General features: G+C 51.5%; 1 protein-coding gene across 5 annotated transcripts in view; it reads right to left on the bottom strand.

The window, feature by feature from the left end:
• KCNQ2 (potassium voltage-gated channel subfamily Q member 2) overlaps positions 1-16,433 on the bottom strand; it is a gene marked incomplete at its 5' end in the record, with an annotated part of 60,735 nt that extends 44,302 nt beyond the window's left edge. For all 5 annotated transcript variants that reach the window (XM_082772955.1, XM_082772956.1, XM_082772954.1 and 2 more), the window contains one exon: positions 16,138-16,433. In XM_082772955.1, the coding sequence (XP_082629081.1) occupies positions 16,138-16,433 (296 nt within the window). The remainder of the gene's footprint in view (positions 1-16,137) is intronic.
• Positions 16,434-25,191: the final 8,758 nt, after the last annotated feature.

The following is a 25,191-nucleotide window of genomic DNA, read 5'->3' as shown; positions in this document are numbered from 1 at the left end:
AAGGCTGGCATTCTTGTGGTGTGTGCACTTTTAAATAAATCTTTGGCAAAGGCCTCCCTGGGACAGTGTTAATAGCTCCAGTGCCTTCTCGGCACGCTGAGATGATGGCTGAACAGCCCTGATAACAGCACCTTGTCTGCACAAAGTCAGAAAGCAAAATAGGGACAGCAGCATCCCTAAAGGGAGCCCCAGGCAGTGGGGCAGGATAACAGAACCCATCAGGCTGCAGAGAAGCAGGTCTTAGAGACCCCAGATGACGTTTTGGGAAGGAAAAGCAGAGGGGTTGCATTCCTGATCAGCTCACACTGCTCTCCCAGTGAGCCCAGTCCCACCACTGCCACCTGCAAGCCCCAGGACATGTCCCCAGGCACCGTGAAGGGATGCAGCATCCTGCTCTCCTTGCTGCATGACAGGGGGGTGCCCCCAAGACACCTGCACATCACCACAGCTTTATCCTATGCTCAGCACGACCAACTCACAACACAATTTATCTTCCTCTGCCTTCCTTCTGCAAAGGCACCACGTTTCTCAGTTAGAAAAAGGGCAGGATTTGGGCTCACACTCCTAAAAGGGCAGGAGTTTTGTGTTTTTCTCCAACGTTCATCACATTTGAAGAGCTGCCACTCGAAAAGCTTCCCCAGCCTCTCCCTCCTGCGTGTAAGGCAAACAGCAGAAACGTCATTGTCCGCCCCGAGAGCCCAAAGACAGGGAGAGACCCGAGCTGAACCCATGCACTGCAGGAATCTGAGCAGAAAGGGGTTTTGCATGACACATCTTGTCCCTCGTCCAGCGAAGGCTTATGCATCTCCACATTTACAAGCAAGATTGACTGTAAGAGCTTTCCTGGATGGAAGCCTCAAAGAACAAAGCCAGCTGGAGAAGGCGGGTAATGGAGATCGAGATCTGCAGGTTTGCAGCAGGAAAGGGGTTAAAATTTCAGGAATCAGCAGCCTGCTTTATAGGCTCTGATTATTTAACAGACTCAGGGCACCCCAGCTCAGAATAAAAGCCACGTTAAAAACAATCAACACGCACAATTTTCCAGCTCAAACATTCCTCTTTGTCCTCCTCTAACACAAATCACGGGGAAATGCTGGGCTGCGTCGTCTCCCCGCGCTGTGCACGCAGCCTCGGAGGAGCCAGATGTCTGGAGGAAAACCCAAAATATTCATCACGGCCGTGCACCTGCCAGCAGGGCCTGTCCCTGCTGCAGCTCTGCTGGCCTGAGGCTTGCTGTAAAAACTCGGTGGGGAGAAATAAATTTGTGCAGCTCCAGGAAGGGTTTGCGGGACAGAATCCTAAAGACCACAGCACAATTACGGTGCATTAGGAGGTAAATTAACGGTATAAAGTATTGAAGATTTTAGTAATTCTGAAAACGTCCACGCAGGCATTTACTCAGAGCATGTTCATTGATTTTAATGCAAGGGAAAGTTGCTGTCTCATGCAATCCTGGTATTATTCAGATTGAAATCTGAGCACTGCCTATGTTTCGTTCCACAGGGTATTCCCCAAAAAGAGTCTCTGCTTCCTCCCTACCTCTGCGAAATTATTAGCAGTGAGTACAGGAACATGAGCCTTCCGAACGTGACCTTTATCTGTGTATGACGATTAAGTTATCTCTGCTTTTACAAAGCAAAGCCCTGCTATTCTGTACTACCTCAAGGAAAAAAAAAAAAAAAAAAAAAAGGAAATTAAAAAAGCCAAGGGCTACACTGCGTGGTTTCAGCATGCAGGCATAAAAAAAAAAAATCCCCTTGCTGACCTGGGCAAGTCACTTGACCTGACTTAACTGTGCTCTCAAATTGGGTTAAAAGCAAGATGTCCCTGCAAAATGTAATGCTGCATCTCATCTAAACATTCCTCGAGGGAATGGGGTATACAAAAATAGGCTCTGGTCTAATTGCAGATAGGAAGATTGTCTCAAAATGTGCAGGGCTGGTTCCTGCTGCAGACAGGAATAGTAGCCAGCTTTTCAAAGGTCTGTCCCAGAATCAGCTATTCAGCTGAGCCCGAGGTTCCCTGCCTGCGAAGGACAAGCTGTGTCTCTGAGCATCTTGAGCTTTCTTCTCCCATCTCTGACTTTGCGCTACTTTTACAGCCAGCAGAATTAAAGCTCTTCATAGTCCATTAAAAGGAAAAAGTAAAAGGACAGCAGCCAGTTTGGGAGCTCTGGATCCATGTCACTTCCCCACATCATCAGGACAGCGTGCTCCTCCATGGCAGAGGTGGCAGGATATAGCCCCTGGTGCCTTTCACATCCATAAAACAAACCCAGAGCTCCAGAGGGCTCAGGCTTACAAGGGCAGTGCTCTTTAGCCCTACAAATTGCTGAAACAGACAGTTACGCCTTAGGGATGAAGGGAGGGAAGAGCATCACAGCAACTGCCTGTCAAGCTCCGTGAAACTTCTCTGCTATCAAACTGTTCTGGGTCCCCTGGGAGCCGCAGCCCCTCACAGCCCTTCTCCATCCATCTCCCCACTACACCAGTGAGTGGCTTCCCAGGGTTGCAGCCAGATTTCCTAAGCTTTTGCAGGGCAGCAGGCAGAAAGGCCTTAATTCCCCTCTTCCTTAACACAAAGCCTCCCATAAAATTGAACAACTCCAATATTTTGTGCACCTTCAGCCCTCCACACCCCCAGGGAAGTTGGCCAAGGCCAGAGGATCTGCGTGTGCAGCGCAATCAAGTTTGGCACAAGGGATTCCCCAAAAATCCTGTGTAGCGTCAGTGGGAAAAAGAGGGATCATGAGCATCTTCCCTCATTCCCTGCAGTGCAGATGCTTACAGACCAGCACTGTTTAGGGCCACCCTTCCCAGGCCCACAGCCATGAAGGGGCTGGGCAGGAGCAGCCACGTGCCAGCAGGGGCCCCAGCACCACCCCGCCGTGCGCACCGAGCGCTCTCGCTATTTTCGTCCTAGTTCCTAAGGCAATGAGCCTCATGTGACCGCCCTGTCTGGCTGCTTTCCTCCATTCCCACCTAACATTTGGTGGTGTTGGCCAAATTTCATCTTGTTTGCCAAAGCAGAGCCTTCCTCTCCACTGGGCAGCAACGAGGAGGAGGATGCACAAGCTTGGCAAAGCCCCAGAGCCCGGCTCCCCCAGCTCCTCACCCAGAAAAGGAGAGGTTTTGTTCCCTCTCCTTATTTCCCGGTGCCAGTAAACACAACAATAAATAGCAAGCTGCAGGAGGCAGATGATTGTGTGGTGAAAGGTGGAAAAATCTAAAAATGATTTAAAACAGGGAGGGGAAGAGAGGACTGTGGGTTATGGTCCCTGAGGAGGAGGAGATGCTCAGCCGGTGAAAGGCAGCAGAGACAGGAGGATTTCCTGCCCACCCTGCTCCAGGTGATGCTCTGGTCCCTCCTTGACAAGGTCCCCAGACCCAGCCCAGTGTGGGATCCTGCCAGTTCCCACTCCAGGATGGGCTGGAAGCAAGCCCAGCACCACAGGAACAGGACCCGTGGTCTTTGAAAGCTCCCAAGTCGCAGGGACACATGAAAGCTGAGGAGGGATTATCTCGCTGCCATTTCAACGCGCCGGTAAATCAAAGTCGATGGAAGCCATATGCTCTGCTGGGAAGCATCCATCTCGTTGCCAAGGAAACATCTTTCCCATTTAAAATGGCAGGCAAAGGCTGGAGAAAAACCTGCTTTTAACCCGCTTTTCTCAGGCATGCTCCAAGCCCCCAGGCACCGCCTCAGACTGCTGCTCCCAGGAGAGCTGCAGCAGCTCTGGAGCAGGGCACGGGGACTCTCCCACCCATCCAGAGGGAATCAGCCCCAGCCTGGCAGCAGCATGACCCTATTTCCAACATCCAGTTCACTCTAAAAGGGAGTTCCCATCATTTATTCCCTGGGAATTTTAGGGGATTGCTTGCCTGGTTCATATCAAGCAGTGCTGCAGGTGCATGGCACATATGGTGCCTGGCCAGGCAAGGACGTGCCCTGCAATGGGGCAAGGCACTGCTAAAGCAAGAGAAAAACCAACAGCAGGGCCACAGCCTGGGCTACTGCTGCCCAGATCCAGCCTCAGATAAAGCACCGGGTACCACCCAACTTCTTACAAGCAGCAACCCCCAGGCAGGGCTCTGAGAAACAGCCAGAAACCCGAGGAACCCATCACGGTGCTTGGGTCTGCAACTGCCTCTGCACCTCCTCAGGGCTTTAAGCAGCATCCACAGTCACTGTCCAGGATAGGGGGGTAGGAAGGGGCACCCCCAGAGCACAGAGGGCAACCCGTGGTCCAGCATCATTGAATTCACAGCGGCAAACGCTCTCCAGCCCATTTACGCTAATGCATTTTCCTGTGATGTTGGGTTAGATAGAAGATAAAGGATAACTACTGGGACAGAAAACTGGATATCCTTTTGGAAAATGGTACTTCTGCATATCTACTTCCAACCTCAGCCTCTCTGGATGTTTGTTTTTAATAAAAAATAAAACACTTGCATTTATTGTAATTCCCACAAGCAGATGAAGTCAACTCCTAAAGTAGGGAAAATGACTATTTTCTATTCTGATAAGTAGCTGTGTTGTAACAACCTTTGCGATGCAGAACAGAGACATTATTTAATAATTCAAAGCCAAGGAAGGCCTGACGGGACAAGGATACACACTGAAGTCTCCTTGTCTGGGTGGGAAACGCTTATTGCTGCTGGAAGAGGGAGAGGCTGGGGATGCTGGATGATGCCGCAGGGACCCTGTGCTGCTGAATTCCTCCACACCTCAGCTCCCAGAGGGGAAAATGGGGATAACGATTCCCCCCAGCACACAGCAGCACTGCTGTGTTTAAGCCCACATGCAACTCGAGACACAACCGTGGCCAGCAATGACTAATAAATCCTCCTGGAGTGGAATAAAGCCTGGCACAAAGACACTGCACAGCACACAGCACTACCCGAGGCTTGCACGGAGCAGAGCCAACAACAGCATCACACACAGCAGCTCAAAGGCAGGAGCAGCGTCCTGCAGCGTGTGACACTGGGGCATGCCCAACACCATGCCGAGGTGCACGTTCCCCCCGTACGACATCTCTGGACACTCACTACAATGCTACAGCCCTTTCCCAGCCCCTCACTTGGCTGCTAACCCATGAGCTGCCACCGCAGCACGACCACTCCAGCAGAGCATCCTCTGCTCCTGCCCAAGCCTGGAAGGAGTCACCTTCACTTGGTGGCTTCATAGCACGTCCAAGACGTGCTGGAGCTGCCTGGGAATTATGTCACCATAAATATCCAATGGTCCTTCCACAGTCCCCACACGCTCCTTCTTGCCTCCTTGGCTCGGTGCCCCGCGAGTGGTCTGCGCCGTGCTTTGAGGACACCAACGGCGATGAAAAGCACTGAATGGATAATAGCCAGGTAGCATTTCGAGTTACAGCACCACCAGCCTGCTGCTGAGCGGGAGCAGCAGCAGCTCTCTCCATCCTGGTTGTGTAACCCAGCCCCGCAGGACCTTCCCCGTAATTACAGGGCCTTTCCCTGCAGTCCCGCAGGGGCCGTATTCTGCATTCGTGAGAGGGTGCTCAGAGCTGAGCTTCCTCTTTAGCACATTTTTACGGTCTTCCCTAGAAACGGCAAGAGGAAGCAGGAGGGAAAAAAAAAATAGGTTTAATTAACTTTTGTATAATTTCTGCTGCGCTTTCAAGCAAGTGAACAATAACCAAGCCACCACCTCGCTGCCTGCCCCAGGTTTTGTTCCCCTGGGCCTCGGGGTGCTGGCAGGGCTGGGAACGTGGCACAGGCTTGGGCTCAGCTCCAGCCGCTCTTCCCGACTCCCATCACGCAGGGATGTGGCTGCGGGGAGGACGGGAATCCCCGGCCACGAGCGGGGGCTGGCAATCCATTAGCTTAATGAATTTCCCTGGGGTGTTTTTAATAGCAGCTGCTCCGGTGGGGAGAAGGGCCAAAAGAGCAAGGCCGGGTAAGAAGGCAGCTTGTTTTCACCCGACCTATTCAGGCACATTCGTTACCTCACCATATAGTCACTCAAATCATTCCTCCCATACCGAGGCAGATTAAGCCATCACTGGCCTAAAACCATGTCTCAGACCTGCATTTAGTTTTTTGTGTTTTCACAGTTGTGTTTTTTCCTCCTGGGAGATCTGATTCACAGTCTGAGCCCCAGCAGCTCGCCCTGGGCCACCCGGCACAACTCGAGATGCTCCCACCTCCCACGAACATTCATCGCTCAGGGCCTGGAGGGGCAGCTCAGAGGTTTCAAATTATGTCAAGATTTCTATTGCAGAAGAGAAAAAAAACAGTAGGAACAAAAGGTCAGTGTGTGTATTCTCCTTACCCCTCATTATCTGGTTATCTTAAGAGAGAAGATAAATAAGAATTGCGTTAAAAATGTGTTGGAGGGGAAAACGTGAAAAGCAAGAACAATTCAGTGCAAAATTCGATATGGCTGCACGTTGTGTCTGACAAATCAGAGAAAGAATTTCCCAACCTCTTTTTTTTTTTTTTTTTTTTTTTTTTTAAGGTCTCTTCCCTTCCTTACAGAAATAGCCATAAGCAAGAAACAGACCACAGCGATGTGCGCCCAGGAGCCACGAGGACCAGACCACGAGGTCACATTAACAGAGCTGCTTCAGCGCCGATACGGATTAAATGCTCTGGTCCCTCCGGCGACGGAGACAGAGCCCTCATGAAGCACCAGCAATTTAGTTCAAGACGTGACGACATGAGGAGCTGTCCCTCTGGCTCAGGGTGATGGTTAATTGGGTGTGAAGTCAGCTTTGGATGAGCGCTGTCATTAGCTCTTCCTCCATACAGAGGCTGGCTTCTTTGCAGCTCCCTGGGGAGCTGTCTGGCAAGGGGCTTTGTACCCCAAATTCATCCATAAGGCAGCTGTCTGCGAGGCCAACCGAGCAAGCATAGGATGTGTCTGAACAGGGAGACGGGAGACGTTTCTCCATCCCAGGAGAAATGACACAGTAAAATTCCTCCAAGCCTGGCAGCTCCTGCTCTGTCAGTGTCTCGGAGGAGCCCGTCTGCATTTGCCCATGGCACCTCCAGTCTCTGCTGTAACACCAACCGAGAATTACAGCCACAGGGAAATGTCTCACCTCCGCTAAATAAGAAGAAAAACACACCAATCAAAAACCCAAAGGCATCAGCAAATCAACCTCGGGGAAGAAAAGGATGTACAGACCATGCCTCCCCCTGGGTTAGGAGGCACTGCAGAGCAAGAACTGCTCCAGGGCAGCGGCACACAGTGCTCTGTGTCCCTACAAGCTGTCCTAGAGACCCCAAGATGGACAAACATCCCATAAAAAACTCCTACCCATGCTCCAAATGCCCATGCTCCTTCAGCCAGGGAAAAAGGGGTCAGCAGCACGCATCTTCCAAGCCATGGAGCCAGTTTTAGGGTTGGTTTTGCTGCTCATTCAAGCCTGGAGTCTTTATATAGAGTCAGGGCAGGATCCAAAAGCGGAAGAGAGACACCCACTCCCATGGAGTGTAACACACACACTGAAATAAATAGCTCCCTGCCGAAGGAGATGACTCAGGAATCTTAGTCCTTAAAGCACAAATCAGTGCTAATAAGCCTCAGGAAACTTGGAGGAAGGCCCAGCAAGGGGGTTACTGGACAACACATGGCATTTCCAGCCTTTCCAGATGTGTAACAAGAGGAAGGATGAACAGCCACAGAATTAAACCAAAGCCAACACCAAAGCAGTGGCCACATCACCTTCCTGAGGTCTCCATGCAGCGAAACTGCTTCAAGGGCAAGGGGTGGTCCTCAGCACTGGGGGGAGGTTTTGGTTTCCACCACTGCTTCTGGAGATGTTCAGGCTTCACCATATGGCTTGGAGTGGCAGCAGACAACGCAGCCTCACTCTGTTTGTCCAGCTATAATGTAGAGGTATTTATATTTAACTCCTTTGCTCTCCTCTTGAGTGAAAGACGGAAGGCTCTTACGTCCCTTATTATGTTCCTCAGGCCAGGTAACGAACCTCCGAGCAAGCATAAACTCAATTAACGGCCACTTTGAGACTCCGAGTTGTGTGGAAGCCCATAAACACGCAGCAGCAAGCCTCCCAGCGCTGTCATTTCGCTGCCACATATAACACCCGACAGCGAGAAAGCCGATAAGCCCAGCTCGCAGCCCTCCGCACGCTGCATTTGTAATGAGCAGCAAGATCACAGCAAGCAGCCAACTGCCCCGCAGTGGGGGAGCGTCTCCCAAGGAAGATGCTTTCCTCCCCCCAGCCTAAGTTAACTCCGCTGAGCTCCTGAATTTATCAGATTTCCCCCTACCACAGGCTGCCCATGCCTTGAACAGCCTGCCCCAGCCAAACCAACCCCTGCTTTCTTTCGCAAACCCAAGGAGCGCAAAGAGAAACCAACCCACTAATCCAAAAGCAAATAAAAAATAAATAAATAAAAAATAAATAATAAAAAAAAAAAACAAAAAAAAAAAACAGGTAAACAGCATTAAAAAGAAGACTGGAGCAAAGCTAGTGTTTGCCAGTGGTCCCCCTGCAACTGCTTCACAATTTTCACCTCTCTCCTGTTCCGTACAGTAAGCTGTTACGGCAGGGACTGGCCTGATGCACAGAACAGAGCCTCGTAGACTTCATTTCTATTAGGGCCGCTCGCACACTGCTATAATATCAATAGAGTATTGTTTTCCCCACCGGTATTCATTTTAACTATTATTTGACTGAAGTTTTCCTTTTTCTTTCACACTGCTTATTAGTTCCCCGAGCATATCAAGCAGAAGTTGTAACCAACACACCCAGCAGGTGCCCAGACACAAGCCACTGCGTTCCCACAGGAGACGGAGGAGCGGTGTACGTGAGTCACCTTTGAGTCAGGATTTTTTTCCTTTTTCCCTGGGCACCATAACAACTTCACAGAGAGTGACAGCGTATCTGTGGCAGCTGCATTAGGATCACCTGTCCTGCTGCTCTCATCCATTGCGGCGTGCGACAGCAGCTCGGCGATCGCCTCAGCCGAATTTCATTTTGTCGCTGTCACCTCCCTGGGCTGGTGGAGCCACGCAGAAGAAGGCAGGACTTCCAGGCAGGGTTTGGTTACAAATGCAGCAGCTGTGAGTCCCTGGGAAAGACCATCCGAAGGCAAAACCTTCTCCAGCCTTGCCCTAAAGAGGCCAGCCACGATGGATGGATGGCATCTCCAGCTGGAGAGGCACTCAGGAAGGAGAGTGTCCAAATGAACAGTGACCATCCCACTGGGCACTCTGAGAGCCTGAACACAACCAGAGCTGCTTAGAACTACAATCAGCATTAATAAGGCTGGATTATTAGCTGATTTCTCCCAGGTCTTGAGTTGCAGGTCCACAAGTTGACTGGGGTTTGCTGTAAAGGCTCCTTTCTCAAATCCACTTCTCCATAGTTGCTGGCTAAACGTGGGTCTCAGATGCTGGTCATCCCGTTTTGGTGCAGGTCAGACCCATCTCTCACCTTCACCTTTCCCTGTTGGGATGTCCACAGCATAGTTCTGGCTCTGAACATCACAGATCCCACTGGTTGTGGCAGGAGGTAGGAGATGCTTAGCACTGCCCCAGCTCACTCCAGTTTTTGGTTTGCAAACTGATGTCAGGCTCTGTCTTCTTGTCTTGTGGTCTGGACTCACCCCACCCAGCCTATGAAAAGGAACTTAAATTCCCTCTCCTTTCAAGAAATAGAAAATGGCATCTCCAGAAGGCTGACATGCCCAGTTTTGATCTGCATTGAGGTTCCTGTGGGATGGGATGTCCTGCAAGGAGCCCAGAACAAAATATTCCATCCCAGAGACACCCGAGCATCACCAAACTTGAGCTGAAAGCCCACTCCACCCACAATCTCTGGGCAACGTACAATGAAACAAATCACGAGGTTGCTCACTCTCTGGGCTTGCAAAGCTGGGGATCTGCACCCAGCAGCCCCAGTGACCCCGATGTAGCTTTAAGTCATCCCCTACAGCAGGGAGGGAAAGGTGAGAAGGTGTCACAGATCTCCCATTCCCCACACATCAGAAAAGGTCGCTCTTTGCCTGACAGCCAACCCACCCAAAAGAAGTCACCAGATGGGGGTTTTTACCAATGCCAGAGAGTCACACACTTTTAAAACGCACATCAGAGGCCAGAGTGATATGAAGACAGATCAGATAAATGGAGGAATGCTCCAATTTCCCTCACTTATTAGTGGTTAGACACTCAAGAAGCCCGGAGGCTGCAATAAAGCAGCTCTCAGCATCCCAGCCGGTGAATTCTGCTCAGGATACTCCAACAGACAGCACGGTGATTAATGCAGTGCTTCAGAATAGATGCACCGACCTCCCCAAACACCTTCACAGCCTGCGTGCCACGGGCCACTGCCCTCACAGCCTGCCCAGAACAAGGCTGGGAGAAGCGCGTGGGAAGCTGAGGGCACCCGGAGCCTCCGTGAGCGGATGGTGCTGCACAGCCTGTTCTTTGCGGGGGAAAAACAACATTTTTCTTTCAGCCTGGGTGGCTGGGCACATCCACCATGGAGCTGATTTAAATACCTGCTCCTGCGACGGCAGCAGGGCCATCCTTTGCTGTAGGATGTCAGATCAGGCATCGGTTTAAGCATATGGTGTGAAGGAGCAGCCGTGCCCAGCGCCCTCCTGCACAACCTGGCTTTGCTTGCCACTCAAACCACCTTGCAATACAGCCTTCCTCTAAATGCACTCATAAAACTCATTTAAAACCACCACAATAATTGCATTTTGAAGTGTAGTTAATTCCTTTTTGACCATTTGGGGCCCAAAAGCCACTGCATTATCCTGCAACGTGAACCTCATGGAAAGAAGGGGCTTATACTGCTCGACGCTGAAGAACTCATCTCTTTGATGCATGGGGGGCATTTCACACAAACAGGGACTAGCTGATGTTTGTACAAAAGCATGCCGTAGACAAAGCTTAATCCTTTGTAGGAATCACTCTCCATCTTCCTCTGCTCTCCTGCGCCTACTTTACAGGTCACAGATCAGGAAAAGGGACTGGCACATCTCCCTGCCACCAGAAATTTAAAGAGGAACCTGTCCCTCTTCTGTCCCCAGCTAAAAGTTTGGGCTACCTTAACAAGGATTAACTGGGGCTAAGTATTTGCTGCTTAAATCCCAAATACCAAAATTCTACGCTTTTTATCCTGGAAAGCTCCATTAAAGCCTCACTGATGGGCAAACCCTCTGTCTTCCTCCCCCTGCCCCACCAAACAAATTGCAGGCTCTCACCCCACTATATCCCCACCATCTGCTGAAATGCAAAAAAAAATAATAATAAATAAATAAATCAAGAAATCTGATCTCTACAAACTGTGTTTTTGTTTATGCAACACCCATCTTCCATTTAGTTGAGGATTTGGGGCTTCTTTAGGGGTTATTCCTTCTAACGACAAACAGATTCATCTGGTTGAGGCGTGATATAGCACAGAAAGGAGGTCATCTGGGGGATCGGCTTGTTTTTCGTTTCCATAATGTCAGTGTGGGGTGAACGTGACGGCTGGAACGTGACACATTAAAGCGAGTGAAATCAGGTTGCTCCCACCAAGCTCTGACTAAGCAGCTGGAGAGGAGCTCGTGAGGCACCGCGGCGCAGAGGTCTCCTGGCCCCCAGAATCACAAAACTCCAGAGAGGACAAACTGCATGGATGAGGGCATCAACACCAGAGGCCAAAGCCCAGCAGGTCCATTAAACCCAGCACAAACGGGAGATTTAAGTGGCATCTTCATGCCACACACATTGGGATGTGGGGAGGGGGACCCAGAAGGTCCCTGCCCAACACTTGTGGATGGGCTGGGTCTGGGGGCTCTGTACCTGCCAGAAAAAACCCTGAGCATGGGCTTGCTGGTGGGAAACAATCTTCAAATTGGTGATGGATAAATGAGATAGCCAAACTAAATTTACTCCTAATTAGTCAATGCCAGAAAACAAGTAAAAAAAAAAAAAAGCGGTGTGAAAAACAAATCAAAACACGTGAGCTGCCTGAAAACCCAAGCCAAGCAGCATTATCTGAGACAGAATCCGCATGAAATAACCAGGATAGCTCCTAGAAGGAGCCACGAAAGAGGCCACCTCTGCACCAAGAAACCCCAGACCTTTGGGGGAGCAATTGCACCAAGGCTCCGTCCTCCCAGCGCTGCCATAGCTGCTGCCACCGCGAGTCGTGCCAGGATGCAGAGAGAAGACTTGCTGGAGACAGAGGTGGCTTCTGGCTGGGTTAAAAGGGAAGAAACAGAATGGGGATGGCACAAGGAAATTTTAATAGAATGAGACAGGGAGGAAAGGTTCTTCCCTAATATAACTTAAGTCTTACTTAATTAGTGAATATTAATTAATTGAATGTATGGTGCACGGTATGCAGATAAAAAATGCACCCCAACTATTTTTAAACACGGTTAAAAGACACGTTAAGGTTGTAAATTTAAAGTAGGAAATGCAAGAACCACATTTGCTCTGGGCATACAGCTTTAAAAGTGACAAAAAAAGGCAGGGACAAAAATCACTCAAGTGTGACAGCCCTTCAGACTCAGCACCACTGAGCATGGGACAGACTGCAATAACCAAAGTAAGAGGACAACAAGAAAAAAATCTGAGTTAGAGAAGCAAAACCAAACAATTTTTGCAAGCAAATGCCTCCCTGTGCAGAGAACAAGACCTCAGTGCTGCTGCATCCCTCAAAAAGCCCAGCCTGACATTTCGACAGGGCTCAACTTTTCAAGTTCCAGCTCAACCTTGAACAGAATGAGGCCACGTGCTGCAGTGCTAAGGCTCTGCCAAAATAAATAAATAATAAAATAAAAAATACTGAGAGAAGATGGGAAATACAGGAAAGGCCCAGACCTCCAAGAGCTGGAGTCTCCATTTCCAGCCACACTCAAAATTGGGACCCATCAGGCTCCAAGGTTCATGGGGCTGTGCAAAACATCCTATTCACATATATAATTTGTGCACAAATACATGTACCATGGGCAGGTCACCCAGTTGTGTCAGTGTGGGAAGAGCTAAGTATAAAAATGAATCACAGTAAGAAATATAAGACAGTGCTTCTGCTCCCAGGTAATAGCGCCTTTACGGAGGCAGCATCTGAGATGAGACAGAGTTAATGAGTTTGGGGCTGGAGGGGTGGGAACTGCTCTGAATTTCCCATGAAATGGTGCAAAGGGGGAGGAACAACAACAGAAAGGAGAGAAGGAAAAGAAAACAGACGGATTGGAGCTAGAATACAGCACTGGATCCCAAGGCAGTGCATGAACTCATTTCTCTTGGAGATATTTCCTAAGCCTTCGTACAAGGAAGCCCCGTGAACAGGGAAATGGGGGTGCTGGCGGATGGGGTCACTTGTGATGGGGCTGAGACAGCAGCAGGATGGGGCTCCCCACCCGCAGCCTCCATCAGCACTCACACGCCTGCAGCATGGAAAATAAAGGATAAAGGAGCTTCTGTGGCCAAGGCTGTGGCACAAAATGGGGCCTGGGGCAGGAGGGGACAGCCCATGAGGGTAGGGCACAGCATCAGGCCATGGGGACACCAGGGGGAGTCCAGCTCTCCACGGAAACTTCATGACCTTGAGCCAGTCCCTTCGCTCTCTCACATCTGTGAGTAAGCAGCCACTGGCTTTTTGTCTGTCCTCTCTGGGTTACAGACTTTTAGGTGCAAAACCCCCCCTGCCAGCTCCATTCAAGCACACGCAAAGCTGGCACGGGTGGTTCCAGGCTCTTCCAGGCAGCACAAGGGGATAAAGCAAAGCTGGGCTTTATCCCGGTGACTTTGGATGATGTTTATCATATCCTCCAGCTCTTTAAATAACATATTAGTGAACTGCCAAGGCTAACCTCATCATACGGAAAGTTCAGAAGACTGGAATCCACAAAACATCCCGACACACTAAAAAATTAATCGTATCAGCGATGCTTCACAGACCTTGGTGCGGTTACCACCTCAGCCCCGGGCACTGCCTCCATTTCCCAGCGGGTGCATGGCTGGGGGTCAGGGGATGGTTTTGGGGCAGTTATATTGCCCAGCTGCTGGAGCATCTGCCCCAAGGTGAGCCAGGGAGGCAGCCCGGCTCCAAGCACATCCCAGACCAGCGGTTTCTAACCGGAGGGCAGGGCTCCACGTGGTGGCACAGCGGGTACGAGTGGAGTCACAAGCCCAGGAGAAGATGCAGCCACTGGGGCTGCGGAGGGCTGCGGATCCATGGGGAGAGCCAAGGGGCACCCCAGCTTGGCAGTCTGTGGTTGTGCTGGAAATGGGGGGTCCAGGGGAAGGCAAGCCCTGGCAGAAAGGGTTTTTTTTTTTTTTGGGATGCCCCTGCCCCATGAGGATCGCTGGCTGCCCAAGAAAAAGGCACTGCAGAGAGCAATGTGGGTCAGGAGTTAAGGCAGCTGCTGAACAAGCCAAAGATGCTCACAGAGCCCTCGCAGCTGGGGCTAACGCTGCTGCCTGCCATTTGGCTTCCAGCCCCTTCCACTGCTGTTTTTTGTCACCCCAGTGTCCCCAGGCTGGGCTTTCACCTGTATTTAACAGCATATGGTGCGTGTTACACACAACATCCCCCGTCCTCAGGGCACAGGCAGGCAGGCGCCCAGCTCACCGGGTGAACGCTCAGCTCAGATTAGGGAGGATTTTGCGACACAAAGCACCTACAACTCCAGAGCATGGCCCCGAGCGTGGAGGATGCTCAGGACTCTTGGTGCTGGACTTTGCGCCCAGCACATCCCCAGCAGAGCTCCGCAGAGGCTCCCTCTCCTCCTTCTCCATTTCCCAGGAGGACGAGCTCGCTGACAGCACCCCAGCCCCGCTGCAGTGCAGTACCAAGCTCCCTCCTGCACCCAGCCAGCATTTCCCCACCCCGAGTGGTCCCAACCAACACCTCCCTCGGAGGCCTCCACGCACAAAATGGCTGAGGACCAAGAAGCGCATCCCAGCACCTTACCCAAGAACAGCGTTAACAGCAAATTAAAGGAGAGAAAAACAACAAAAGGCCCCAAAAATCCTCTTTGCTCAGGCTGACAGAGGCCCTAGCCAGGATGAAAAGCACGCAGACAAAAAAGCCATCAGCACCAAGGGGATGCCGAGCGCCCAAACCTGCACTGTGCCCATGTCCAGGCCCGCAGAAGAGCCTGGTGGGACCGTGGAAAGTCCCAGAGGGAAGGGAGTTGCAGTAACACAGCGATTTATCTTGACCCTCCCTTCGCAATCCTCTGAACAACGGGAAGTCATCTGCCTTCCTTCTGCAGCAGTGCCTCCAGAGCTGGGCATTTCTCCGCCGAGAGATGGGGGCAAAACCTGGTCATTTCTGGCCAAAAAACGGGGAGGCAGAGGGGAAAACGGGCACCCTGGGACTGCTCCTTTGTTTACCGCTCCATCTCTGAGCTGAGGAAGCCCCAGACACTGATTAGCATTTCCTTCTAGACACATCTCCAACCCTGCTCCTTCTCCCGGTTGGGGGGGGGGGACAAGAAACACCCCCAGGACCCGGTGCGGGGCTGCAAACCCACCCCCGGCCCTGACCCCTTTGCAACCACCCAGCAAAGATGGGGCTGGAGGAGAAGGAGATTTGAGGGGGGGGGGAGGGAAGGAGAGACAGTGCCTGAGCAGAGCTTTTTGTTCCTCTGCTCGCAGCATTGCTATGGTGATTTCAAGCAAGACGGAGGAGCAATCCCTACCCATCACTCCCGCTGCTCCAGCCCCCCCTGCACCGACCGCATGAGCAGCCCCTTCCCCCGCAAACGGGAGCGGCCGGGGAAGGATGGGGGGGGGGGGGGCCGGGGCCGGTGCATTGCATCTCCCCGGCGGAGCCACCCCCCAGCAATGCAGGGACGGCTTCTCCCCATCCTTTTGCATCGCCTCCCACCCCCCCCCCCCCAGCACCCCACACACCCCTTCCCCAGGCTTTGACCCTACCCGAGCTCGGGCACCAGCCGGGGATGCAGCAGCAGCTCCCGGGGGGGGGTCTCAGCCTTTTGCACCCCCCCCAGGTTCCCCAAAGAGCATCCCCCCTTTCCCTGCACCCTCTCCGCATCCGCAGCATCCTCCCCGCTCCCCACGCATTTAATAGGATGCAAGGGTAGCTTTGGGGTCGGGGAATTGGTGGGATGGGGGGGGGGGGGGCGCGCACGGGGGTTGCGCCCCCCACCCTTTTTCCTTACTCACACGTATGCGTGGTAAATGAAAGCCCAGCCCCGCGGTCTCTCCAACACGTTGTAGAGGAAATTCTGCAGCTTGCGGTAAAAAGCATTCCTTTTTGGGGGTTTGCCGCTCCCGGATACCCCGGAGCGGGGTTTGCTGAGGATGCTGCCCCGTTTGGTGCTCTCGGAACCGGCGATGAGGAGAGCCCCGTCCCGGCTGGAGTCCGGAGCACCGGGATCCAAACCCACGAAGCCCACCTTCAGCTTCTTCTCGGCGGCGGGCCCCGGGTAAACGCCTCCGTTACGGGATTTCTGCACCATGGTGGCGGCCGCCCGGGATTGGGGGGGGGGGGGAGCTCCCAGGGGGCTCCCCCGGGGGGCTCCGGCCGCGCTCCCCCTCCGATGCTCTCAGCGCCCGGCGCAGGAGAAGCCGCAGGAAGGCAACGGGATGCGAGCGGCTCCGCCCGCTCCTCCGCCCCCTTAACCCTCAGCATTCCTCGTCCGCATGGGGGGGGGGGCGGCATCCCCAACCCCCTTCTCCGGATCGGGATCTGGAGGTCCCCGCCCTCAAAGGAAAAAAAAAAAAAAAGGAAAAAAAAAGAAAAAAGCAGGTTCTGGTCTCCCCCACAAAAGCTCTGGCATCGTCTCAAGAAACCAGGATCTGATTTCTTCCTCTAAAAACGCGGTCTGGCATCTTTCCCTGCCCCCGCATCACTCCCCCAAGCCGAACTCCGTCTCTCCCCCACCCCTCCAAAAAATAAAAAAAAAAAATAAATTACCGCAGGTGTGGTCTTTCTGGAAGGCCCCACGAAAAGGGCTGGGCAACAGCCTGGGAGGTTTTGTTCCCTCGCCACAAGGAGAGCTCTGACCTGGTCCCAGGCTCACAGGGGAGAACCAGCTCCACCTTGATGCAGCCACCAAGCCAGACAGAGGACCAAGCTCCCATTGTAGGAAATTTATCTCCAAGTGTGCTGACCTAAATCAGCTCTGAGACACCCCAGAGGTTATGGTCCAACATTAATATTTCCCCCCATATAGCCTGATTTGCTCCTGCCCTAAGGGATGCTTCCTCCTGATGCACCTCCACAAGACTCAGGAGAAGACACAGCCTGGAGAAGCCTGAGATGAGGTAGGTATACCTGCCTTGCACCATTATCCACCATGGAAAATGGTTATGCATGGTTTTTGTAAGCTTATAGTGCTTTGGCACAGGGATTTTTGTACTTGGATAGAATTGCAAGCTCCTGTGACCTGCTTCTTTCAGCACAGAGCACCTTGCCACACCGTGCTTCTCCTGCAAGCAGCAAAATGGTTGCTCAAAGTTTCATGGTATGCGGGAACTGCACAGGGCTGCGTTTCAGTTCCCTCTCTTGTGAGGGTCAGCAGCTGCCACTCCATTTTTGGGAGTCTTTATGACTTTTTATGTCTTTCATATTTAAATAAGAAAAATTAGCAGTCTTCCAGAGCCCACTCCCCAAGTCCTGGCTTTTTTTTTTTTTCCTCTTCTTATGCCTTAGCAGAATCCCAACAAGTGATGCACAAGAGGCACTCCAAGACTAAAATTGCTGCTGTTTACTCTCCACAACCCTTCACGTACATTGAGAGGAGCCAGCACAGAGCAGCCCTACACTTAGATGTGTTTCCTCTGACCCATATTCTCTCCAACACCTGGCTAAAAGAGAAGACGTCTCTACAAGGCAGACAGAAAACTAAAGCTGGGTTAAATACAGGAAAAACAGATCTGAAAGTATGTCAGTGAATAAATTACTCAATTCAGTGAGGGGCCATTCTATTCATTATTTGTGAACACTTCTAAGATCATTAGTGTTCTTTAATAGGGTAGCCAATTACAAATGTGCCTGGCACTAATGTACAAAGTGCATTATTATAGATCCAGCGACGCAGTCCAAAAGCAGGAAATATCCCCCTCCACGAAAAGGCCGGCAACAAACAGAGGAAGCAATTTTCAATTAACAAATTCCAGATTACTAATAGACTGCGAGCCCTAAAGAAGAATCTAAATTCATCGCACTCCTCTCTGCCTAATTAGTTGGTCATCCGCAGCATCACACTGCGGCACAGCTTCGGGTGCCACGCGTCTCCCCCCGAAACTACCAAAAAGCAGGGGGTGGGGGAACAGAGAGGGGGATTTCATCCTTCCCGAGCCCTGGGGGGCTGAGTGAGATGCTAGAAAAGGCATGAAATTTTTGTGGCAGCTGGCAGGGCTCGCTGCTCCACTTGCAAGGGAAGTGAAACCTCAGATGAAGGCAAGCAGAGCCTTGCGAGCAAACAGCACCAAGGATGCTCCTCTTGTACAGACGGAGCAGTCTTTGGGAGGTAGAAAAGACCCAAAATTGTGGATGAAAACCCACTATAGCCTTGCTTCTTCCTTCTCTTCACTGTGGGCCCTCAAAAAAAAAAAAGTTAGAGATGTTTTAACAAAGATCTCATGGCTCAACACATCAAGTTGTAGTTGCAGCACGAGTGGAAGGGACATTTCCCATGACAGGAGATGAGCGGGGCTGCAGCCCCTCCACCAAGCACATCGCCACCCTCCCCTGCTCCCAGGGCATTCCCACAACCCACACTCATACAGATGGGAGCAGCATCTCTTGGGAACAACTGGAATATAACTACTAATCAGCAGCAAAGTCCTGCCACAGAGCCTGCAGCAGGTAATTTCAAAAGATGAAGGGGGGAGGCAGAAGGACAGAGCCAGCCACTAACAAGCCACTAACAAGCCACTAACACTATGGGAATTAATTAAGTACATAAAAGCACCTTCCCAGTACTGCTTTTATCTGATCCAAGGACATTATGTCTCCACACAGAAACAGAATTACTGAGTCAGTTCTTTGCTTGCAACACGACTGATGGCTCGAAAATGCGAATACCATGGCAGATAGCTTAGACCCTGAAGGTAAGATGAAATCTATCAAGCTCTGTGAAGATACAGAAAGTTCAGTGTTCTGTCCTTTGGCAATTTTTGAGCTGTAGTAAAAAAAATGACTGGTGTGAAATATATGGAATGACTCCAGGGATGTGCTGCTGTTTGAAACACGGAGCCAGAGCCCTTTCTCCATGCCCGCCCCACCGCCGGTGGTTTGTGCAAACTGCGCTGCTGCAGCCTGGGCTTTGTCACCCTCAGCCTGCTGCCTGCTTTCAAACCCTAAAGCAGATGGCTCCATCTCTCCCTGTACAGGGCTACAGACAGCTGTACTGCCCAAGCAGAAGTAACCCAAAGCTGCAAGCAGGGCAGCCTTTCTGCTCCTTGCATCCACACATCTCCCTCCTCCGCTGCAGCACCTCCCCTGTCACCTCCCACCACCCCATCCTCTTCTCCGAGCAGCAGCCAGCCCTCTGGAGCCCGTGGTTATTGATTAGATGTCTTTGCTGTTTGGCTAATGAGGATTCTTCCCAACATGTGCCAAATTATTTTGGGTTTTGCAAACAGGAACCTAAAGGAAAGGTTGGTTCCTTGGGTGCAGGTGCACTAACTTAGGAGGTGCTGTTTCTCTGCTGTTATGGTTTGGAAATGCTTTAAAAAAAATAAATTCTTATGCCTAAGTGGAGAAATCTGCAGATTTCCAAGGAGAAAAATGAGCATGTCAAGAGGGATGCATACTTCTGACTAGAATAAGAGCCGGCTCTCAGTAGAGGTTTCATCTCTTGGGATGGGGAAATTTGGGCACAGCTGCAGAAAATTTGTAGCATGATGGAAAAGTGGTTAGATGAGGCAAATTAAAGTAAATTGGAGGGAGCCTGCTTATCACTTCTGTTAATTGAGCCACAAAGAAATGGGCCTTCAGTGAGAGAATTTGGCTGAATAGGCTCATATTAGTTTGGAGATCCATGCCCTGCTTATGGGATCAAGGAAGGGATGAAAAGCACGTTATAAATCTGGAGTTGCTAAGGTCACAAGGTTAACCTCAGGGGTGGTGGTTTTGTCTCACCGACCTGAAAATCTTTCATAGAGCTCCCCATGGCTTGGCCTGAGCCTCCTGCTATGATGGGGACACCTGTGCAGAGGGACCAACTCCAGAGCAAGAGAGCTCCAAACTGGGCACTGAGCAAAAACCTTTCCTGGCACTTGTATTCAACCACAGCATCACCACTTTTTCTTTTTTTACAGCCTAAAATGAAGAGGCACCACATGGCTGTCCAGTTTCAATCAAATTTGACAGTCATGAACCTTGAGGTTAATTAAGTTTGCGTCAGTTCTCATGACAATTAGAAGCCAGGAGAGAGGGAGAGGCTCCCTAATGCTGCCTCCCTTGCCATTCAAAGGGGATCCTGAAGTGTGATCTCATCTCTGCTAGATGCCAGAGAAGGTGCCCATGAGGACACCACCCCTCCCAGGCACTAAAATGCTCCCGTCCGAATTTGCTGTCAACGCATTGATAAAAAGCCAGGTTTCCTTCCATCTGGTGCCGACAGAGCTACTTATTTTACGTTCCCTATTTACTGGATGCAAGAATTCTCTGCCATCATCCATCTTTGCCCTTTTCTTAGACAGCACCTACCTTGTCGGAGGCTGCTGCAGCCAAAGCCAGGACAAATCAGGCTCTGTGGGATGGGTTTGAGCTGCAGCAGGGAGCATCTGAATGCACGGGCAGAAATCTTTAAGTCACACCGAACACACATGCCCTCTCTTCTCAACCAGCATTTGTATGTTTTTCTTTTCTATGGGTGATTAAAATTGCTGAGGTTTCACTATTCTACTCATTCGTGCTGTGGAGGCTTAACTGGAAAGGAAACCCGTTGCTGGGAGGAACGACAGCTCGACTAGGTGCATGGGAGGAGACAACGGGGAAAAGGAAAGGTGGGGGGAATTCTGATGAATCAAATGGGGTTTGGTTCAGGGTATGCACAAAGCTGAAAATAAATCCGTTGGTCACACAGGGTGACCAAGTCCTCCTCATTTCCCCCAGCACCTCACGGCCACCCAGCTTGACCCCCATAGCCCCTTCCCCTGACAAATTCAATACCAACCAGGTCTTCTTCCCCATTTCTCCTCTGTAGGTCTCCATCATTAGCCTCCAGCTCTGGCTTTTGCCCTAGCCTCCTTTGAGACCACGCACAATTCCCTTTCTTCATTTACATCGTTACCTTGAAGGTATTTTTAGCCTGTGACCACGTTGCCCCTGAGCCTTCCTTTTCCCAGACTCTGTAAATTTAGCTCTCAGTCATTCCTCACATCGCTCTCATTGCTCCTCTCAGCCTCCTTGGCTTTCTACCTCCTCCTACACCCATAGGACCAGGCCACGGGGCTCAAACTGCCATCACCCCTGGGCTCTGAGAGCTCACCCCTTGAGACAAGGCAGCTCCAGGACCTCATCTCCCCACTGTGGGGTCACCACAAAGCTCCTGGTGGGACAACCCCATAGAGACATCACTTGGAAAGCTTCCCACGGGCAGCCCCCTTCAGGTTCCTCCAAACCAGGGCCTTACTTTTTTGCATTTTACAACTTCATAGCAATAAAACGAGCTTGGTCTTGCACGACAGCTCTTCCAGTCCTACCAAATCTCATTAGTTTGGGGTCCAGCTCAGGACTAACCCCGCTCCCAGCCAAGCACCTCCTGGGGCTGTAGCAGTACCTCCACAAGGGCCCAGCCTCACAGAGCCCACAAAGTGCTTTGATCCCACTCAAACACCTGCCTCCCTCCAACTTCAAAGCTGAATTGAAACCCACATGTATATTTAGGGACTGGAGGTTGTCATCAGAAAAAAAAAAAAAATCAAAAAAAATTCTACTGAAATAGCTAACAATGCTGACATATCTACCTTAGCTGAGACAAGCAGTGCAGGAGCACACCAGACTCCTCTGTCGCTTGTTCTGCAGTGAAGAAAGAATAAGAACAGCCCAGACAACAAAAATAAATAGGCTCCAAATGATCCCAGGTGTCCTGGGTTAAGAGGGGAGTGACCTTGCGGAGCTGGGCTCTGACAAACCTTGCTGAGCTGCTGTAGGGAAAAAAGAAAGGGAGCTTGGGGTAGGAGAAGAGAGGCTGGTAGAGGGGGCAGGAAAAATTCCTGTTTTGCCGGGGTGTGTAAGGGGCTTAGGGGAGAGGCTCCAGGTACTGGATCTCAGAGGGGGCTCCTTTTTTTTTGCTGAAATGTCAAAACCTCCAGGTTCGACAAGTAAGACAGCCAGAACCCATCACTACAACAGCGAAAAGACTTAAAGCTACATCCTTTATCTCTTCGTTATTGAGAGATAAGAGAACTTCCAAATGCAAAAACTCGCTTTCCCATTTCCCATTTAATCTTTCCCTTTTCAAAAAAAAAAAAAACAACACTAAAAATCAAAGCTTAGCTGGTGGCTTTAATTAAGAGGGTCATTTCTGATCCGAGTGCCAGGTGAGAGGGCTGTCCTGCAGCAGTGAGGTTTAACCACACATCCCCTCGGGAAGCCCCCAGGGCTGTCTTCCTGTCACAGCACACGGAGCTGGCAGATGCACAGACAAACTCCTGAAGGAACTGAATTTGTGGTTTCTGTGCTCTGTGAGCCTTGCTGCAGGCCTGCTTCAGTCTTTCAGCCGGGACGCTTGGGAAATCAAGAGAACATGAAGGGACGAGGGCTTATGGTTTATTTATTTTTAACCTGGAGTCCTAAGGAAAGCTGGTGTACACGGCTCAGCTCTGGATCTGCCGATTTCTTCCCTCCTTTAATAACTGTGGAGCCTGTGGGCAATTTTCATCTTAGTTCATTAAAGGTAGGGGAGACATTTCAGGTTGCTGCAAGTGAAAAAATGCGATCAGAGGGGACAGAAATCCTGAAATATCTCCCGTGAAGGAGATGGCGATGCAGACATGCGGCATTATTAGACATCAGAGAACCCAGCCACATCTTTTCATAACAAAGCCATAGGAAATCAGACTCCCCTGGTCCTACTGCTCACGAACTTTTTATCTGTGGGCTCATTTTGGATCCCACACGGGGAGCACCGGAGAGGTGCCGAGCCAAATGGGTGCTCAGCAGGGCAGGCAGGACGTGCCACGGGGCAGGTTCCTCCAGGTGAGCCTGGTGCAGCATTTGCAGGATGACTTTTCCTCCCTCCCAGCCTTATTTTCATGCAGTCCCCGTTTTGTTCCTGCAGCTCCATCCTGCACACTCTGGTCCGAAGGATGTTCCTGTCCTCTGGGCAGCTGCGTGCTCTGGCTGCGCCTGCAAAATGTCTCGTTCAGCATCTCCGTGTGCAGACAGCAGGCACAGAGGCTGTAAAAAACGAGCTGTGTTTGTAGCCTGAGCGAGCTGGCAGCTGGCAAGGGCTCAACTGCCCAGGCCACCTTGAAGGGGGCTTTGCCTCTCCCCAAAACTGCATGCCCTGGAAGCTGGCACACGGTGGAGGGGATGTCCCCACCGTGCTCACCGCTCTGATGTGTGAGCAGGGGCTGGGGGTGGCAGCAAACCCCCCTGCTCCAAAACAAGGGCTCAGAAACCTGCAGCAGTGAAATTTGGGGGTCATATTTCCCCCTCTTTGCCCTTGTTGCTGGAGCCCCTTGGCATGCCCTGTCCTGAAGGCTGGCCGCTTCCAGCCTCATCACTCCTAAGTGCTCCGCGGGCAGGCGCTCGCTGCAGCTGGCCAGGACTGCAAAAAGCATTTAGCAGATAGAAGGCATGAAGGCAGTGCCAGACAAGGGGAAATTAGGAATCATTTGGGCTAGGCAGAACCAGGCCATCCGAAATTTGCAGGCAGGCTGGCACATGGAAGGGCTGTTTGTGAACGAAGCTGAAATAATTTATCTGAAAGATGCTGCAGCATCTCTCCGTGAAACACCCGAGCTTTGGTCTCAAGACACTCACTGGGGGGGGGTGACCAGAGGTGGGGGGCAGGTGTCTGAAGGAGCTTGGCCCTGGGCTGTGTTACAGCTCGGGTTTCTCCTTTGGATCAGCATTATCTTTGTGTGGGGCTGAAAGGCCAGGCCAAGAGGACTGGGCATGGTGCAGCACCCTGGCAGAGAGCTGCTGCTCTGTGCTACCCCAGCTGCCAAAGCATCCCAGGCTCATGCTGAAAATGCAGTTCTTAAATACAGTGGGAGGATACAGGGGGAGTTGGTTAAAGGAAACGAGCAGAAAGTCCCTGCTGGTGCCCTCCTGGGCTTGTTAAAATATGCTGGGAGGGCTGGCCCTTGCCTCCTTCCTCCTGGAGTTGTACCTCCCTGGGATGGGACACGGCCAAGGAGGGGCTGATGCACTTCGTGAGTGGGGCATAGTGGAAAAAGGATGGAGAAAGGAGACACGAGCAGGAATGGGGGGATTTTCTGCATCATGGAGAGATGAGGCTGGGAGCAGAGCAGCTGCCGGAGGTGGCTCAGCACCTCTGCCACTGGCAAGCAACATCAGGGCCAGTTTGGGTGGTGTCCCCTGGGGATGCTGCAAGCGTACATACATACCTCGGCCTCCGAGGGAGCAGGAATGGGACCAAGCTGCCACGTAACCCTCTACACGGGTGTGCTGGAGCCTCCCTGAGTGGCGCTGCCCGTGCCGGCAGCGGGCGGCTCCAATTCACCCCACTCAGCACCTGCAGCGTGGGTTCCACTTGCAGCCTCGCACCAGCCTCATGAATTTTTCAGCCCAAAACGCCTGCTGAGCCGCCCAATCGGCTCCGGTGGATTAACAAAACTCACCTTAAATTATTAACAGTGCACAGGCAGCCACCAGGCCCGTCACTCATTCCCCTTCTCCACTGGGTGCCAAAAGGATGGGGCCAAGCAGCCACGGTTCATGGGGTCACCCCTTCCCCATCTGCAAACCCCACCGGGGCATCAAAGCTCTGCTGTGCACCCATTTCAGGTAACATAATCACATTTATAAATTCCAGTCCCCCCCCCCAAAAAAAAAAACATTATCAAGCATTTTGCAGCTCCCCAGGCCGTGTCCTGCTCCGGGTTTTGCAGAGGTGGCACCCTTGGGTGCGCCCCCAGCCCCTGCAGCGGCTGCGGGAGGACTGCGGGGCTGCTTCCACCAGAGGGCAGCGCGGAGGCTGCTGCCGGGGGGAGAGGGAGGACGCCTGGAAATAAATAATAAAATAAAAGGAAAAAAAAATAAAAGGAAATAAATAAAATAAAAGGGAA

The sequence above is a fragment of the Aythya marila genome (genome assembly GCF_965140915.1).
Source record: "Aythya marila genome assembly, chromosome: 16".
Classification (NCBI taxonomy): Eukaryota; Metazoa; Chordata; class Aves; order Anseriformes; family Anatidae; genus Aythya; species Aythya marila.
This window is presented reverse-complemented; position numbering and strand designations above follow the sequence as displayed.